Genomic DNA, 19,398 nt, shown 5'->3' with positions numbered 1-19,398 from the left:
AAAGAAAAGAAAAAACAGTGGTGATCAAATACCACCAAAAGGAAAATTCTATTTGTGTGAATTTAATTTGCATACAGTGTTGCATGACTGAACAATTGCCAGTTAAAAAATGGATTTTTAAAACAGCTTATTTGTAAAATCCTTTTCTTGGAGTACATCACGGGACACAGAGCACCATAATAATGACTATCTGGTTTATATGCTATCTTTAGGTGATTGGACACTGGCAACCAATAGTAAGAAGGTTCCTCCCATATAACCCCTCCCATACCTTTAGTTTTGTAGCAAGCAATGAAGATCCTAGAAAAGAGGGGAGGGGGACCTCTGTGTCCCGTGATGTACTCCAAGAAAAGCATTTTACAGGTAAGCTGTTTTAAAAATCCATTTTTCTTTATCGTACATCATGGGACACAGAGCACCATAATAATGACTATCTGGGATGTCATAAAGCAATGCATTTGAGGGGAGGGAACATAGTATTCCTAGACCCCATTCAGGCCCAGGACTTATAAAGCTGCTTGCAGCATGCTGTGGCCAAAAACAGTCTCCCTTTGAGATAGATCTAACATCCAGCTGGTAAAACCTGGTGAACGTTTGAACCGAAGACCAAGCGGCCGCTTTGCAAACGGAGCCATAGACACCTGTTGGCGCACTGCCCATGATGCACTAACTCCTCTAGTGGAGTGAGCTTTGAGATAACGAGGTTGAACCTTGCGTTTCAACTCATAAGCCTGGATAATGACCTGGCGAATCCACCTAGACATAGTTGAACTAGTTGCTGCCTGTCCCTTCTTAGGAGCCTCTGGCAGAACAAAAAGGGAGTCAGTCTTCTGAAAAAGGAGCTGACATGTTTAAGTAAACCTTGACTGCTCTTACCACATCCAGTGAGTGAAGTGACCTTTCCTTCTTAGACTAAGGCCCCTTTCACACTGGGGCGGTAGGGGGCGTCGGCGGTAAAACAGCGCTATTTTTAGCGCTGTTTTACCGCGGTATTCGGCCGCTAGCTGTGCGGTTTTAACCCCCCGCTGGCGGCCGAAAAGGGGTTAAAACCCCTCGTATAGCGTGGCTATAGCCGCGGTATTACCGCGGTATAGCCGCGCTGTCCCATTGATTTCAATAGGCAGGAGCGGTTTAGGAGCGGTGAACACACCGCTCCTTCACCGCTCCAAAGATGCGGCTGACAGGAGATTTTTTCTTCTCCTGCCAGCGCACCGCTTCATTGTGAAAGCCCTCGGGCTTTCACACTGAACAAATAGCGGAGGCTGTTTAGGGGCGGTTTGCAGGCGCTATTTTTAGCGCAATAACGCCTGCAAACCGCCCCAGTGTGAAAGGGGCCTTAGGGTTGGGAAAAAAGGAAGGTAAAATGATATCCTTACTCAAATGAAAATTGCAAACCACCCTAGGTAAAAAAATCCAGACGGGGCGCATCACCACCTTGTCCTGATGTAAAAATGGAAAAGGTTTTTCACAAGAAAGGGTGGCCAATTCTGACACCCTTCTAGCAGAGGTTATGGCCACTAAAAAGACCAATTTCCTAGTCAATAGAATTAAAGGAATATGCCTAATAGGTTCAAAGGGTTGACCCTGTAGAGCTGATCGCACCAAGTTCAAATCCCAGGGGCATAAGGGTGGCTTAACCCGGCGGCCTTAAGTGCAGTACCCCCTTGACGAAGGTTCGTACTAAAGAATGAGATGCAACTGGCCTCTGGAAAAAAACTGATAAGGCTGGAATTTGTCCTTTAATGGTCCCTAAAGATAGGTTTAAATCAATTCCTGTTTGAAGAAAGGAAAGGATCCTCCCAATCGTATACTTGCGAGGGTGCCATCATCTCCTCTCGCACCAGGAAATGTACGATTTCCAGACCCTATGGTAAATACTTCTAGAAACTGACTTTCTAGCATTTATCAGAGTAGACAAAACTGAACCTCTGATACCACGGTCTTTCAGTACCCTGGTTTCAATAGCCATGCCATCAAATTTAGCGACCGTAAAGAAGGATGGTATATGGGACCAGGTCTGGACAGTATGGGAGGCACAATGGGTCCCCCACCGCCATTCTCACAATCTCTGAATACCAGGACCTCCTGGGCCACCAGAATCACTGGTTCCTCTTCTTCCCGTATCCTGCGTAACAGGTGCGGCAGCATCTGGATCAGAGGAAAAGCATAAATTAGGGAATACCAATCCCAGGGAATCACCAATGCATCCGTCCCGACGGCAAGTGGATCCCTGGTCCTGGATGCAAACTTATCCACCTTGGCATTGAATCTGGATGCCAGAAGATCCACATCTGGCATCCCCCAGTGCTGGCAGATTTGAAGGAAAACTTCAAACCACTCCCCCGGTAATAATTGCTGACGCCTTAGGTAGTCTGCCCGCCGATTGTCCACACCTGGAATAAAGACTGCTGACAGAAACGGCACGTGTCTCTCTGCCCAAGTTTATATGTGATTTACTTCACTTTGGGCTGCCCGGCTCCGGGTGCCCCCTTGGTGGTTGATGTATGCCACAACCGGGGAGTTGTCGGACTGGACTGGGACAGGAAAACCCCGCAATCTGGACGTCCAGAATAGGAGAGCCAAGCGAGCTGCCCGAATTTCCAGCAGACTGATGGGCAAGGTCTTCTCTACTTGGGACCATATTCCCTGGACGGAAGCCTCTTCCAGGACTGCTCCCCAGCCGAGACGACTGGCGTCCGTAGTTACCACCTTCCAGGTTACAGGTAGGATTTTCCGCCCCTCAAGTTGCTGATCTTTGACCACTAAGAGAGGTCCCGTTTTACCTGTAGTGATAGAGACATGGGATGATCCAAGGTTTGAACAGACTTGTCCCAAGCCTACAGGATAGTTTTCTGAAACAACCTGGAGTGAAACTGCGCATAGGGGACTGCGCTGAAAGATGACACCATCTTGCCCAGCAGCCTCATGCACAGTCGAATCGAAGGCCTTTCTACCCCTTTGACTTCTTGAACCAGCTCCACTATGGAGTTGACCTTTAAGGTCAAAATTTAAGTTAAGGTAAAATTACCCTTTCTTGGGTTGTGTCCAGGATCAGGCCCAGATATGTCAAGACCTGAGCCGGACGAAGGGCCGATTTGTCCATATTCAGAATCCAGCCTAGGAACCAAACCATATTTGTAACGTTTTCTACTAAGGTGGAGTAAGATTGGTCCCTTAACAGAAGGTCATCCAGATATACTACCACCGAGATCTTTTGGGACCTTAGGAACGCCAAACACTGGAGCCAGAACCTTTGTGAAGGCCCGAAGGGCCGTGGCTAGACTGAATGGAAGTGCCACAAATTGGAAATGACACCCCTCTACTGCAAAGCGCAGAAATCTTTGATGTGGACCGAAAATCAGTACATGCAGGTATGCGTCCTTGATGTCTATGGATGCTAAAAAATCTCTTCTCAAGGATGCGATTACTGAATGGACCGACTCCATATGGAAGGTTCGGACGTTTAGAAAGGAATTGAGGGACTTGAGGTCCAGAATGGGCCTTACCTCCCTGTTCGGCTTCAGCACTGTATAAAGGTTCAAATAGAACCTTTTGAATCTTTCCTTGTGCAGAACCTCGATAATTACCTCCTGCCTTTACAGCTGTTCTAAAGCCAGGAATAGGCCCTTCTTTTTACCTGGGTCTGATGGGACTCTGGATACCAGAAACCGAGTTGTAGGAAAATCTCGGAACTCTATTTTGTAACCTTGTGTTATAGTGGAAATTACCCACCTGTCCTGAACCAATTTCCCCCAAGCATCTGCGAACCACTGCAGTCTGCCCCCCACTCATAAGAGTGGGGGGCGCCCCTTCACACGGAAGACTTGTAATTGGTCTTGGCCGGTTTCTGGGTCCAGGGTCTTTTCTGACCCTGAGGTTTCTTCAAAGTAGGCGGCTGAGGCCATCGATACCTCTTGAGAGAAGAGGCACTTGGCCCTGCAGCGTTAGGAATCTTAAAGGAAGGCTGCTTATTCCTTTCTTTAACCGAAAGGAATTGTGCTCTTTCCTCCTGAGATCTTTTGGATATATTTATCCAGATCCTCTCCAAATAGACGCTCACCATGAAAAGGAAAAGCCGCGAGTAGCCTTTTGCATGGCGTCTCGGCTGACCAGTTCAACCACAAGACCCTGCACATATAGATTGAGAGTAGCGCAAAACAAGACATCTGCTGGATCGAGTCCTTTAATGCATCTACTGCAAAACAAAGCGCGAGGAACTTCCGACAATTCGCCAGAAAATTCCTCCTGAACAGGCAGGTTCCTGACCAACCTCTTAAAACGGTCCTTCAAGGACTGGCAAATACCGATAGCCGCAACTGCCGGTTGTACTGCTGATCCAGCCACCACAAAGGAAGCTTTTAGTAAGGATTCCAGTTTTTTTACCTGCCAGATCCTTAAACCCTTGGGCATTATCCACTGGACAGGTTAAGCTTTTATTCACTGAAGAAATGGCAGCATCAACCAAAGGTGTATGCCACTTCTTCCTGATGTTTTCCTTCATAGGATATAAAAAAGAAAACCTTTTTGGAGGCAAGTATATCGGGTGTAATGGATGCAAAGGGAATGCCTGGGAACCTTGCTGAGGATGCAAGGATCCCAACGTAGAACAGGAGAGTCCTGGTCCCTGTACCGGGGGTAACTTAAACCCAGCTCTCACCATTTCAGCCAAAGACCGGATAAACAATTTCTGGGATTGGGAAGCCGAAATTGGTTCCTCAGAACCTGAGTCCTCCGCCGAGGACTCTTCAGCCTCTCCTTCCTCTCTATCCTTTACGGCCACCTCCTCCAAATCCTCTGCCTATTCTGGTTCCAGATCACAAGGACCCATCTGGCTAAGAGAGTCCTGCTGCTCAAGTGACTCTCCACTAGGACCAGGCTCAGGAGAGGGAGATCTATGACACTTCTTCCCTCCTTGCGTTACTGTGGCAATCATACCCACTATCTTGCCTTCAAGGCCAGCTAGGGCTGATGCCAAGTCATCCTTAGTAACATAAGCCGATGCAGGGATATTGGTAGTGGCCACACCTGACAAATGCAATGGCTCAGCCAGGCCAAATGCCGCAGGTCTTTCAGGGGAGACTGATGCTGCAGTAACCTGAGGTTGATCTCCTGTTTTTGAAGGAGTCACTTTAACCCCTGGACTTGCCCTGCTCCCTGTACCTCGTTTTCTGGAAGACATTGCTTACAAGAGTTGAGGAAAAAGTACTCCTTCTGAGCTATATGGCTGAATCCAGCGTATAGCAGCTACCACAGCCTTTACCAGCCTTCAACCTGTTGCAACTGCCCAACTCACGTGCCCAGACCTCTATGTCCCACCGTGCACTAGGATCCTGGCTCTTATGAGCTTAAACTGACAAGCAGCATTGGCACACGCGGGCGCGTGACCTCCGTCTATACGCGCGTGCCGGCCCATGACTAACGCACGCACGGGAATCACAGCACATGTGCGCGCGCACAGGCATGCCGCGATGCACGTGGCGACCACCACCCACACACGCGGATGAGTACAGGCACATGGGCACGCGCATGCGGCCCACGTGCGGGGGACACCTGCATAAGTGCACCCTGTCACGGAACGTCCCACACTCCGCTTGAGTGCTTCCGTCAGTATACCGCTTCCTAAGTTCTGGAACACGAGTCCAATGGATCTGGCTATAGGAACCCCCAAGAACTAGACAACACCAGTCTTGGAGTACATCAGGACTAACTCTTTATTTGAGATCTCACACAAATTTATACAGCAGGCTGACTCAAAGCTAACCTAATTAACATGAGCTAATTTACTAAAAAATTTACCCAGACCAGATGACTCAAGAGACATGACCTGTAGGACACAGACTTGTGGGCACCGAGCTTCACACAGTAGTATAAACACAATAGCAGGAGCTAATTACAATTAACAATACAAACCACAATCCCCCCCCCCTCCTCAGCCTAGTCATCAACAGTTCATCTCCTAGCCAGTCCTGGAGGCTAATGTGATCAGGTCACTCAATTAACAGGTTGAGTTCAGAATCAAACAAACCAATAATAGTCTCTACATACATCCTGGGAGATATTGTGGACAAATATTACTGTCCCATTTTAAGTAGTCCAAGATATATTTTCTCACTCACCCTGTGCCAGGATAGCACAGGGTGACTTAGACATAAGAGGTATATGGAGAGCTGAAACAAGGACACCCCCTACTTTCCAAGGGATTCTGAGTTCCACGGGCCCTACCGTTCCCCCTCTGTTCCTCTGTTCGGGGTCCACACCCTTGGACCTGTAGGGCACCCTTCTGGTTCCCTTGGGCAAGTGATAGACCAGGAATACCATATAACAAGGGTCCAGCATCATAAAGGACACATTACAGGAAAAACCTCGTTCTTGAACCGAGGCTCGGGTACCATCCACTAGCTTTTCATGCCATCCGAATGGATCCGATTATAACATCCTCACTGGGACATCATTGAAGAATTTGAAGAGCTTCAACAGCCATGACCATCACCTTCAAGACACTGGCAAAAAAACTAAAAGGTACTTCCCGTACGGGAGGGGTTATATGGGATGAACCTTCTTACTATTGGTTGCCAGTGTCCAATCACCTAAAGGTAGCATATAACCCAGATAGTCATTATTATGGTGCTCTGTGTCCCGTGATGTACGATAAAGAAATAGCACAGTGCTGAAGAGCAAAAGATGCCCTGGTCATAAAGTGCTTAAAACCTTCCGGAGGTCAAGTGGTTAAAGTTACCATTACTATTCTGAACCACAAAATGATACTTTTTCGATAAACAAAAATTACTATGAGCATTTATCAAAATCTTTTTCTACAAACAGCATACAGCAAGCTACAGAGCCATTGCACAACCTGATAGGCATGTAAAAAAAAATGTTGCGTCTACTTAATAAGGCAATATGCAACATCTTAAGGCTTGGTTCACACTATTGCGAGTTGGACGCAGGTTTCTCCGCATTCAATTCACATGTCAGGAGGTTGTGACAGGCTTTCTACGGAGCCAATTCACACATCTTCGGAGCGGATCCAGAGTGAATTGCACAGGGAGTCCTGTGCATCTTCTGGTCCGTTTCAGGTTCAGCAAATATTTCGAACAGAAGTTCGGTCCTGAAACGGTGAACAGAGACGCACCAAACACCTGCTGTGAGCCGCTCCGCACGGCAGTCTGAACCCAGCCTAAAGCACAAAGTACTTAGTTACCGCTTGTGATGGCGGTTGCCTCCTCCGGTGTTATCTTGGCACAAAGCTCTACTCTATCATTGGCCATGCATGTACAGTAACTCCTGATAGACTTAAAATTGGTCCATACGCCTAGCTGCTAGGTGTACAACTACATTCAATGCTATTGGAAGTTATTGTCTAGGTGCTGCTCATGTTGGCAAAAACTTCTGAACTTAGGGTGTAAACACTAGAGGAGTCCACTGCCATCAACAAGAGGAAAGTACCTGGGTTGGTGGGGTGGGCTCTAGCAAAGATTGGGTTAGGGGGCTAGGCAGAGTGTGCCGTTTTATTTTGTAAAATTAAGATTGTCCTTCAAGTGTACTAAGCTGAACTCGAAAGTTCAAGTGACTTCAGCCCACATCATCACACCACTCAGTGAGCAATAAAAGCTGACCAGTGTCAGATAGGATCTACCTGAACAACCTAAAGAAAATTGTACAATCTGATTGCAATGTGTCTGCCCAGCCCAACATCGGTTTGCCTAAAAGCAGGACTTTATATTTAACCTGGTCAGAACCCAGTTGAATATATACTGTATACTACTTGCCAGGTTTTTATTTTACCAGGATTGATTGTCTAAGTGATAGATACCTACAAAAATAATACCACATCCTTGGTGGTGGTGATCTGCTGCAGAAATGGTGTGCATTTCAGAAAAACTCTGCGCTATGCTGTGAAAAAACGCATCATACTATATATATCTATCTATCAGTGCATGCAATCAGGCCTTCCCAAATGGCCACATATAGAAACGAGTCCAAGGTTTGCTGCACTTAAAATAATTTATTTAGGTATATTCAAGTAAATTGCATATCGTTCCAGTTCAACAGTTTCGGGCTATAAAGCTTGCGCCCTTCTTCAAGTTGGACTGGAATGACATGCAATTTTTTTTTTTTTGTATATGAATATACCTAAATAGTTTGCTTACAGAACCTAACTCTGCATGTACGAGACAACACAAAGAATCTTTCAAATAACTAGCCAATAAACTTGAGTCTGCACATAGAAGACAAATTGCTCAAGAATTTAAAAATATGAAGAAAAAAAGTGTGTTTGTGACAGGCCTGACATATTACATTTGTGTAAATGGAAAACCAAAATCTGTATTTTTTGAGTGCTGACAGAGGTAACTGATTTTCCCCAAGTGGAAACAATTTACCGTATACATCACAACTGTGCGTCTTCGAAATACAAAATTTACCTCTTCCTCCCTTGTATTTATTTTTAATGGCTGCCAAGCTTATAGACTCCTCCCCTTCCTCCTCATCATCATAGCGATCAGGCTCCAGGTAGTTGGCACTCAGTCCACGCTGGTGCTGCTTCTCCTTTATTCTGCGCTGTTGAGACTCTCTGCGGATTGAGGCCCTCAATCTCTCTTCTTCTTTCTGCCATTAAAAATATAGTGATAAGGAATTGCACCACAACACAAACCTATAACATAATGTATAAAGGGGAAATGCACTAAAATTCTGAGGTTCTGCAATCAAATAGCAAATTTCACCTTCAGGCTCCCTGTTAAAGTGTGGGTAATACATTAAGAAGTTTAAGGGCCATTGTAGTTTTTTTTTTTTTTTTTAAAACAAAAATAAGGTGCTAAAAATTAATCAAGTCGATTTGAAACATATAGTATTAACCACTTGCAAGCAGCAGCCCCAAGCAAGTTGTGATAAACCGAGATCTGATCGACACAGAAGAGGGACTGCCCCCCCTCCATACACTGGTAGGAAACACAGCAACTACTTAATTAGTGTATTATAGGCCAAGTTCACCTTTTGCTCCATGTTACATATGCCTCCCCTATCACCATCATATAGACCACCCAACCGCTGTGACAGCAGGCGGGGATTCTTATCCCTTCGCAGCTGTTCCGCTTGCACAGCCGCGTTATCATTATCAGGGTTCTATGTATGAACAAAAACTACACGTCCCATTTCCCACTGCAACAGATGGACTTATAGCTCTCCAACTGACAGCCCATACAGGGGTATGGGCAGAGAGATGGAGGAAGTGCTTGCAGGAGCCGGACATTGCACCCAGACAGGTGCAATGCTTTGCAGGCTCCTGTAAAAAAAAAAAAAAAAAAAAAAAAAAAAAGCCCGTATTTTTTTCCTACAAAAACATGTGCATTTATTTTTTTGTTCAATGGTGAGCCTAACCTTTAACAAAACCTGCCATAAAGCTTAAAGGAATAAGTTCACCTTTAGGAACCATATTACACATTCCACCCATTTTTAGGGTGTAAACATATGTAATATATGTAATGTAACATATTCCCACTGCTGCAGCCTCTCCCCGCTGCCTTCTCTTTCTGTGACAGCAGTGTAGGGAGAAGTTCCCTGTACTAGTTGTCACTTTTTGAAAACAGCGTGGCCATGCGGGGCTCCACCCGCGCGAGATTCATACACAAAGTCCTGTGTATGAATGAACTACAAGTCCCGGCGTCCTTTGCGGCTATCGCCTTGTAGTTTTCAATGAGTTACCAAAGCGCTGTTGAGTTCATTGAGTCTTCCTGTCAGTGTGAAACTGCTTCAATGTACGATGTACAGGCAGACCGCTCACACTGACAGTCTACAGGAGACCTGCATGGCACCAGTAATATGATGATCGCTTGTGCAACGCTTTCCAGGCGCCAAAAAAATATAAATAATAATAATAATAATAATATTAAAAATTAACTTTTTGTACCTAAAAAAAATTAAAAATAAAAAGCAATTTTTCTGGAAACGCAAACTTATCTTTTAAAATGGTAGTGATAGGTTATCATAGGAAGCCCAGCAGGCTTTGTAAATTTTGTAATGTATATGTTATGTGCCATGTAATGTATACACCTGTAATATACATTTGCAAAGAAATGATTTATACATGAAATAATATGCATTACACTTATTTGGCACTCATATTCTGCTGTCCCAGATCCAGCAAAATTTTAGCCATGTGTCTTCAATGATGCCACACAGTGAATTAAAACGTTTTAGGAAAAAAAATAAATAATAAACCATTACGCTGCAACAGTGCTGTGCATAGCTCTGTACAGATATGCAACTAAAAACCCTTGGTTGAAAAAAACCCGTATCAACTAAAAAATATAAATAAAATAAATCTATACATTTTCCCCTCAAAATGATTATAGATTCCATTTATTGGAACACATGCTACCCCTGTTTGCCAATAGATCTTACTATTACCTTAATCATTTCGTTTCTTTGAGACTCAGGATCACGTCCTGCCATTGGAAGTATTCTGATCTTCTGAGTCTTAGAGCACCTGTCTGCCAGAGACAGCGTCATCTTCCTGTGAGTGGCACTGTCTGTTGAATGAGGCCTACAAGAAGGAAAAATGTGATCATGCAGACAATATAAAAATTTAGTAGGGCTGCAAATAACGATTATTTTCATAATTGATTAGTTGGCCGATTATTATTTCGACTAATCAGTTAATAACCTTTAAAAAAAGTGTGGTGTATAATTTACTTAATATGTAAAGTTAAAAAAAGGCAATTTATTCTTAAATAAAACAGACAGAAGAGATATACTGTATATATACTATTAGAGGATATATACTGTATATACTATCTCTCCTCTAACAGTATATTAAAGGGTGAATCTGGTAAATATCATCAGACTCAGAGATCAAATTTTTTTTTATTTTCATAAAACAAACAATATCTTCCTTCAAAAAAAATGTCATTTTAAGAACGTTCGTTCAATTTTCTAATTGTTAGTGGGGTCAAATCGACATTCATTTTCAACCACAGTGAATGGGAAAATGTGGAAATAATAGAAAACTTCTTGGTCAAAGGAATTTTCAGACAGTGTATGTGGTTTTCGTTCAGAAGTTACATTCATTTTAAAAACAGACTGTTAAAAACAATTGAAAATTTCATGAAATTAAAAATTCTTTCATTCAGCTAATGTACAAAGATTTTTCGTCTGAATATTCTCGTCTGAAAATTGATCCGTGTGGCCAACATAAGGCTCGGTACACACCTATGCAGTTTGCTTTTGATCTGTCTCTGCAGTGCTTTTTGCTGTGCGTTTTGATTTTTTGCGCACATGATTTTGCATTTTTTTTCGGACAATTTGTTGTTGGGCAGATTAAAAAACACAAATTGCTGCAAAAACGCAATACATGTTTTTCTGCAGCTTCTCCATTGAAGTATATTGAACTAAAAAAGCACTGTTTTGTGTTAAAAAAAATTCCCTGACCCTTTCCAAATATGCAGCGGCTGAAAAAAGCATAGTTACAGTAGCGATTATTTGCTCTTTTTGTATTATAAAGGGCTAATTTTAGTTTTTTTTAACCCTGTTATGCTACTGGCCGATTAATCGATTATGAAAATAGTAATCGATTAGTTGTTTCAGCCCTAAAATTTAGTGAGAACATTTCAAAAGAATGCATAGACCTGTATAATGTTCAAGATCTAGGCAGTAAATGAATGTCCTACACTGACCGCTTAAACTGAATATACAGTACAGTGCTTTATTTTAGGTTCCAAACCCATGTCCTGGACTGAAAACGAAAACCTGTTTTTTTTTTTTTTTTTTTTTTTTAAATGATTTTTAGTCAGGTAAATATATGAAATATTAAGAAATGTTTAAAAGAGAAGTTTAGGGTTTTTTTTTCCTTCAAGAATCATACTCATCTAGGTGGACGCAGCATTGATGCTGCATGTGTTCCCTGCCGGCTCTAAGGCTACTTTCACACTGGGGCAGTGTGCTCTATTTTTAGCACCGCTTTACTGTCGCTTTAGCGGCGCTATTTGGCCGCTAGCGGGACGGTTTTAACCCCCACTAGTGGTCGAAAAAGGGTTAAAACCGCCCGCGTAGCGCCACTATGCCGGCGGTTTGGCGGCACTGCCCCATTGTTTTCAATGGGCAGAGGCGCTTTAGGAGCGGTGTATACACCGCTCCTACAGCGCTGCAAAGATGCGGCTTGCAGGCCTTTTTTTACCATTCTCGGGCTTTCACACTGGAGACACAGGAGAGGCTCTTTACAGGCGCTAATTTTAGCGCTGTAGCACCTGTAAAGCGCCTCCGTGTGAAAGTGGAATTAGTCTGAGAACTGAGCAATCAGACAATGCTGATCACTCAGTTCTCAGGGTTCCGTGAGCAGAGAGCTGGTGACTAGCACGGAAGTGACATCATCGTGGCTCGGCCATTCAAATGGCTGGAGCCTGCGAACCTGGAAGGAAGACCAAGTGAAGATGGATTCCCTGCCAGCGGTGACAGTGCGCTGCTGCAGGGATCTGCCTTTTTAGGCAAGTTGGTGATAATGTGCTAGTAGGCGGTGCCTACTAGCACATTGTGACATGAGCCTGCAGAGGGACCAGGTTTTTTTAATTACATAAAATAAATTATAACATATCATCAGTTTTTAAATGTTCAAAAAAACAAAAACACTGACCAAGAACGACTATAAATTTCCTATAAGAGAAAGCCTTATAAATGACTGAAAACCCAATTTTATATACATACACTTTACAATTTTTCCCCAGTTTTGAAAGAAACACAAACCTGAATGTAAGCTTGGTCTTGAATACAGCCTGCCCCTGTAAACCTGTTCCTTGTCTGATAAAGAGATGGTTGTGGTCCCCTTGCAGTGGAGCTTTGTATACATCAAAAACTTCATTTCCCAAGTGTAAGGACATGCTGCCAGAATCAGAACAGAGAATTACACATCTATACAGATTGTGAGGAGACTTGCATATATATTTACAGAACTGAAGGGCAATTATTACAAGTGCATTACTATTTTACGGCTAATCTGAAAAAAAAAAAAAAAAAAAAAAAAAAAACATAAAAAACCAAAAAATAAATCTAGTGAACAGAAAGATTACGGATGAAGCAGTAGATATGGGAAGGGAAACAAAGGAAATTTAGTACAACAACCCACAAGCTTACCTGCCATCAGACCATTTAACAATACGGGCATTACTCTCTCTGACATCATTCCCTTCTTCATCCCGTCGTGTCCTCCATCGGATTGTGTTTTCAACCTGTTAAAAAGGACAAAAAACAAAACAAAAACCGAGTACGTTTTAGTGAGACACAGACAACGGAAGCTGCAGCACCACCATAGTTACACTTTATAAAATGTGCTCAGTTTGAAGCTGTGCAGTGTAGATGTACAGCTATGTTTATGTCAATAAAATTCATACAACTGCCAATGGATTCAACATATAACATAGGACTCTTTCTCTTCATTCATGAATGATGTCTAAGGAAAACTAGAATGAGAATACAGAATGAAAAGATGTAACCTGCTGAAATTTCACTAAATGCACTAACAGGGGAACCTCATGCTGTATATATCTGCATTAAGCACTGGGAGAGGGGGGGGGGACGACTTCTACAAACTGGCAAATTGGAGAAGACAGACTTAAGAGAAGCTGAGCATAGTAGCCAGATTCTAATCTCAGCTTGTTCAATTAAAAAGGTGAAGTTCACCTTTTTGCGGGGGTGGGGGGGATTGGAATTTAATAAAATTTACATATTTTTGCAGGAAAAAAAAAAATGCATTTATTATTTTTTCCCAAAAGGAGTAAGCATTGCACCCATGATCAGTGGATCAGGGGTGCAATTGTAGACTCCCACAGAAAATCCCAGCAGCTTTCAGCCCATACCTGCATATGTCCCAGCTGCAGGGCTTGTGAATGAACTACGAGGCTACTCAGCAGTGACCTTGCAGTCCTTTCAGAACTACAAGTTGTCAGCCACAACGGATGACGGTACTTGTAGTTCAAGTCATGTACAGGAAACTGTGAATGAATGACACAGGCGTGTGGGCAGAGCCCCACATGACCACTTTATCTTCAAATAGTGACAGCAGGCGCCAGTAGAAGATCCCCCCTTTATGAGTTTTCCAGAATTCATGGTTAAGCTTCACCAACTGCAAATGCCTGTCTAAAAGGCCAGTCCTATCTGGACCATGAATTAGCAGTTACTGGTACTTGTTTACGAATCCCAAGAAAAAAGTCTGGCCCCAAGCAGAGAGGGTACCAGCAAAATTTTGACTATTATAGGTTAAATTTACTTGTTTTAACCATTTTCTTTTACATTTCTTACGTTGCTTCCTGGTTTCTGGCCTATGCCAAAATTAAGTCATACAGTATTTCACAAAAGTGAGTACACCCCTCACATTTTAGTAAATGTGAATAAAAAGAACATACAACACTGTATGAAAAGGGAGTATTGTCTGTTTCCAGATGCCAGGCTCTCCTTCATAAACAGTAAATATCAATTTCTGCAAGTAAAACGCTAACCCAGGTCTATCTGCAGTACAATACAGATGAAACAAGAGCAATCAAAGCCTGGAAAGGTCTTATTTCCTGGACATGGCCTTCTTATTTTCACGGTCTCAGACCATATTCAGCCTGAGTTTTCCGAGCTGTAAATGAACAGGTAGAATTGCTGCAGTGGCTGGGCATCACTGATGCTTAAAAGGAGTTGTAAAGTCTCATGGTTTTTCACCTTAATGCTGTGCTTCAGCTGCCCTCCAGAGCCCCCCCCCCCCTCTTTTTTCTTACCCGAACCCGATCGTGCCCCCAGGGAAAGCAGCTCTCCGTGGGGGCACCCGATGAAGAGGAGGAGCCAGGAGTGCCGCCGGGGCACCCCAAAAAAGAAGGATCGGGGCTGCTCTGTTCAAAACCCTTGCACAGAGCAGGCAAGTATGACGTTTGTCATTTAAAAAATAAAAAGTAAAACCCTTTACAATCACAATTTACAAAAAATGTACAGCTGCCGTTACTTTAAGGTCAGGATCCACCCAGATGCCTGACCGGCAGCTAGCCAGCCTCTCAATGCACCACCAAGCCAGCAGCGCCCACCCCTTCTACAGCCCAGCACTCCAGTGAGCACTGGTGGAGCAGAGAGCTGGTAGCAGGCAGCTGACAACATCGCTGGATCGGGAGGGGGCTCAGGTAAGTATTAGGGGGGCTGAGGAGGGCTGCTGCACACAGAAGGTGTTTTATTTTAATGCATACAATGCATTAAGATAAAAAAACCTTCTGACTTTAGAACCACTTTAATTTCAGTGATTGCTCCCTTTTTTATTAAAGGAGAAGTGTGGAATAACAAAAAACAAACCTACATACTGACCTAACTGTCAAAAAATAAAAAGGGAAGGAAGGAAGGAGCAATGCAAAATGCAGCACTTATTGGCCAGCTGCCCATAGAAAACAGAAGCCTTATTTCATTCTTCCAGTCACAGATATACCACAAAAGCTAAACTATGCCCCAGCTTTCTAAAGGCAGCTCTAACATGTCGAAGGGTCTGCAATATCAACTTCTAAGATATATAAAATAAAAAAAAATAAATAAATAAAAAAATACCTTCAATTTCAGCCTAGTTCTACCCTCTTCATCTAACATTTCTTCATCCTCAAATTCATCTTCGTAATATTGAGGGTCAAAAGGTCTACAATACAAAATGGTTTGGGTTAAACTGCAGTAGAAAGGAAAAAAGGCTTTAATATTTAAATTAAAACAAGGATAGAAAAGGCCATTTTTTGCCAGACACCCACATTTCCAAATTTGCAGTATACAGCGAGGGGAAAAAAAAAGTATTTGATCCCCCGCTGATTTTCTATGTTTGCCCACTGACAAAGAAATGATCAGTCTATAATTTTAATGTAGGTTTATTTTATTTTAACTTTTTTTTTTTTTTTTAATTTTTTTAAGTTAAAATCCGTATTTTTTGCTAGAAAATTACTTAGAACCCCCAAACATATTATATATTTTTTTAGCAGAGATTCTAGAGAATAAAAAGTAGATTGTTGCAATATTTTATATCACACAGTATTTGTGCAGCGGTGTTTTAAAAGCAAATTTTGGGGAAAAGGGCCACTTTCATGAATTTAAAAAAAAACAAACAGTAAAGTTACCCCAATTTTTTTGTATAATGTGAAAGAAGATGTTACGCCGAGTAAATAGATACCCAACATGTCACGCTTTATAATTGCACGCACTCGTGGAATGGCGACAAACTACGGTACCTAAGAATTTCCATAGGCAACGCTTTAAAATTTTTTTTTAAAGTTACCAGGTTAGAGTTACAGAGGAGGTCTAGTGTTAGAATTATTGCACTTGCTCTGAAGATCGCGGCGATACCTCACATGTGTGATTTGAACACCGTTTACATATGCGGGCGCGACTTCCGTATGCGCTTTCTTTGCTGCGCGAGCTCGCGGGGACGAGGGCGCTTTAAAATATTTTTTTTTCTTATTTTATTTATTTTTATCTTTAGAAATTGCGTTAAAAAAAAAAAAAAAAATTTTGATGACTTTTATTGCTGTCAGAAGGAATGTAAACATCCCTTGTGACAGTAATAGGTGGTGAAAGGTACTCTTTATGGAGGGATCGGGGGTCTAAAAGACAGGTAAGTGTCCGATTATTAAAAGTCAGCAGCTGCAGTATTTGTAGCTGCTGACTTTTAATTTTTTTTTTTTTTTTTTTTAGTGGGAACGCTGCTTTAACACCGAGAGACAGAACAACAAAAATATCCAGAAAAACACATTAAAAAAAATGAGTTGATTTGCATTTTAATGAGTGAAAAAAGTATTTGATCCCCTATAAAAATCAGCAAGATTTTTGGCTCCCAGGTGTCTTCTATACAGGTAATGAGCCGAGATTAGGAGCGCCCTTTTAAAGGGAGTGCTCCTCATCTCAGCTTGTTAAATGTATGAAAGACACCTGTCCACAGAAGCAATCAGATTCCAATCTCTCCACCATGGCCAAGACCAAAGAGCCATCCAAGGATGCCAGGGACAAGATAATAGACCTACACAAGGCTGGAGTGAGCTACAAGACCAAATTGCCAAGCAGCTTGGCGAGAGGGTGACAGCAGTTGGTGCGATTATTCGCAAATGGAAGAAACACAAAATAACTGTCAATCTCCCTCGTTTTGGGGCTCCATGCAAGGTTTCACCTTGTGGAGTTTCAATGATCATGAGAACGGTGAGGAATCAGCCTAGAACTACCCAAAACACACTGCCAAGGCAACAAAGGAGTGGCTCAAGAAGAAGCACATTAAGGTCCTGGAGTGGCCTATGTGGAGGGAGCTGAAGGTTCGAGTTACCAAACATCAGCCTCAAAACCTTAATGACTTGGGAGAGGATCTGCAAAAAGGAGTGGGAAAAAATCCCTCCTGAGATGTGTACAAACCTGGTGGCCAACTACAAGAAACGTCTGACCTCTGTGATTGCCAACAGGGGTTTTGCCACCAAGTACCAAATCATGTTTTGTGAAGGGATCAAATACTTATTTCACTCATTAAAATGCAAATCAATTTATAACTTTTTGAAATGCATTTTTCTGGATATTTTAGTTGTTATTCTGTCTCTCACTGTTAAAATAAATCTACCATTAAAATTATAGACTGATCATTTCTTTGTCATTCGGTAAACGTACAAAATCAGCAGGGGATCAAATACTTTTTCCCTCACTGTAAAACAGAGAGGGGAATTTATCAAGATTGGAGCAGACAGAATCTGGAGCAGCTTATGTCAACCAATCATCTTCAACTTTCGAAGCTTAAACTACAGTTTTTTTTTTTTTTTTCTCAACTAAAAAGTCCCCTCTGGATGATCAATGTACATTGCACAGATTTCAACAAACTTTGGAGCAGAGTTCTACTTATTTTATATATATATCTACATCTATATCTATATCTCGATATATCTATCTCTATATATAGATATATATATCTATATCTATATATAGAGATATACATAAAAAAAAAAACTACAACTTTATCTTAAAGGAAAGACCACCCCTCCCCACCACTCGTTTTTGGGTAACGTGTTTTTTTTTTTTCCTCTCTCTTTCTTGCCTTGTCTGAAGTGCTGAGTGTACTTCTGTCCTATCTCACCATGGCCCAGTGCGTCATTTTCCTTCTGCTCCCCCGCTGCCTTCTGGGACCTGTGTGTGTCCCAGAAGACGACGGGGCCATTCAGAAAGCGCCATGCGACCACTGCCGGTTTCCCGGACTTAGAATGGCAGCGCCTGCACCCGATCCGATGGACAGATTGGCCTCGAGGGACAGGCATCGTGGGCTACCTGGACAGGTAAGTGTCCTCATTAAAAGTCAGCAGCTATAGTGTTTGTAGCTGATGACTTTAAAAAAAATAAAATAAAATTTGCAGCTGGAACACTGCTTTACTAAAAAGCTGTATGTTCTACTATGTCCTTGGAAGTCTGGTTCCTGAATGGGAGTTTCTATGTTCAATATATACAGTTGATGCACTTCTAGAGGTCTTCTAATGAGGAAAGTTGCAGTGTTAGCATACCTTTAGAAGTAATTACCTCTTTGAGAGTATCTCACTAAAAATAGAATTCCTATTGCAGCGGATGCCTAAAATCTGACTTAGTATCTTAGTGCAGACTTCTGAGAAAAATCAGTGAGCCAAATAACACAAGCAGGCAATGATATTTCTGGGGATGCATCATACACCAACTGTATGATGCCTGTGTTGCCATATTGCATAGATTTTTACAGCTGCAGATTGAAGAGGAAAGGTACTTTTTAATAACATTTAATTACAATATCAATTGTGTAGCAATTGTAAATGCTGTTATATATTTAAGTATCTGTGCTGTTTTTTTTATTCACAAAAGTGGAGTTACCTTTCAAAAGAATATGTTGAACATAGAAGCCAATTGGCTGCTATGCACAGCTCCAGATTTTGTCTGCTCTAGTTTCTATAAATTCCCTCCACAGGACCAAGGACAATACTTTACCTGGGCTCCACACTGAGAAAGTTAGGAAGCTTGACAAAATACAAGTCATTCCCGAGATCTGTGTTCACTTTGGGGATCTCTACTTCTATTCTGGTTTCAGGAGCAGGTTCTTCCTCTGGCTGGTCTTGATCTAGTCCATCCTCATCCTGGAAGAAATATACAAAACAGTTCAATTATTAACAAGACCACATAAAAGAATAAGAGGTAAACTGAGATGAAAATCCTCCTGGTAAACAAAAAAAAGATATGTCTAATGGTTTCTTGTAATTGTTAAAGCAGAACTAAACCCTCCTAACCTTTGCAGCCAAGGTAGCTGCCATCTTTGCCGCTGTTTGATCTGCAGTTGCCATGGTGCTGCACACGTGATCAGCTATGACCCCAGCCATTTGATGGCCTGACAGTTTGGTTGTGACAGTCATCATGCACGGCATGCCTTGAATG

General features: G+C 42.4%; 1 protein-coding gene across 2 annotated transcripts in view; it reads right to left on the bottom strand.

Moving 5' to 3' along the window:
- Positions 1 to 19,398, bottom strand: part of LEO1 (LEO1 homolog, Paf1/RNA polymerase II complex component) — a 38,878-nt gene that overhangs the window by 10,872 nt on the left and 8,608 nt on the right. For both annotated transcript variants that reach the window (XM_073618719.1, XM_073618720.1), the window contains exons 5-10: positions 18,958 to 19,103; positions 15,553 to 15,637; positions 13,123 to 13,217; positions 12,736 to 12,870; positions 10,408 to 10,543; positions 8,424 to 8,607 (exon numbers count right to left, since the gene is read on the bottom strand). In XM_073618719.1, the coding sequence (XP_073474820.1) occupies positions 8,424 to 8,607; positions 10,408 to 10,543; positions 12,736 to 12,870; positions 13,123 to 13,217; positions 15,553 to 15,637; positions 18,958 to 19,103 (781 nt within the window). The remainder of the gene's footprint in view (positions 1 to 8,423; positions 8,608 to 10,407; positions 10,544 to 12,735; positions 12,871 to 13,122; positions 13,218 to 15,552; positions 15,638 to 18,957; positions 19,104 to 19,398) is intronic.

This window comes from Aquarana catesbeiana, linkage group LG03 (genome assembly GCF_042186555.1).
Source record: "Aquarana catesbeiana isolate 2022-GZ linkage group LG03, ASM4218655v1, whole genome shotgun sequence".
Taxonomy (NCBI): Eukaryota; Metazoa; Chordata; class Amphibia; order Anura; family Ranidae; genus Aquarana; species Aquarana catesbeiana.
Note: the sequence above shows the minus strand (reverse complement) of the source record. Positions and strands in the feature narration are given on the sequence as shown.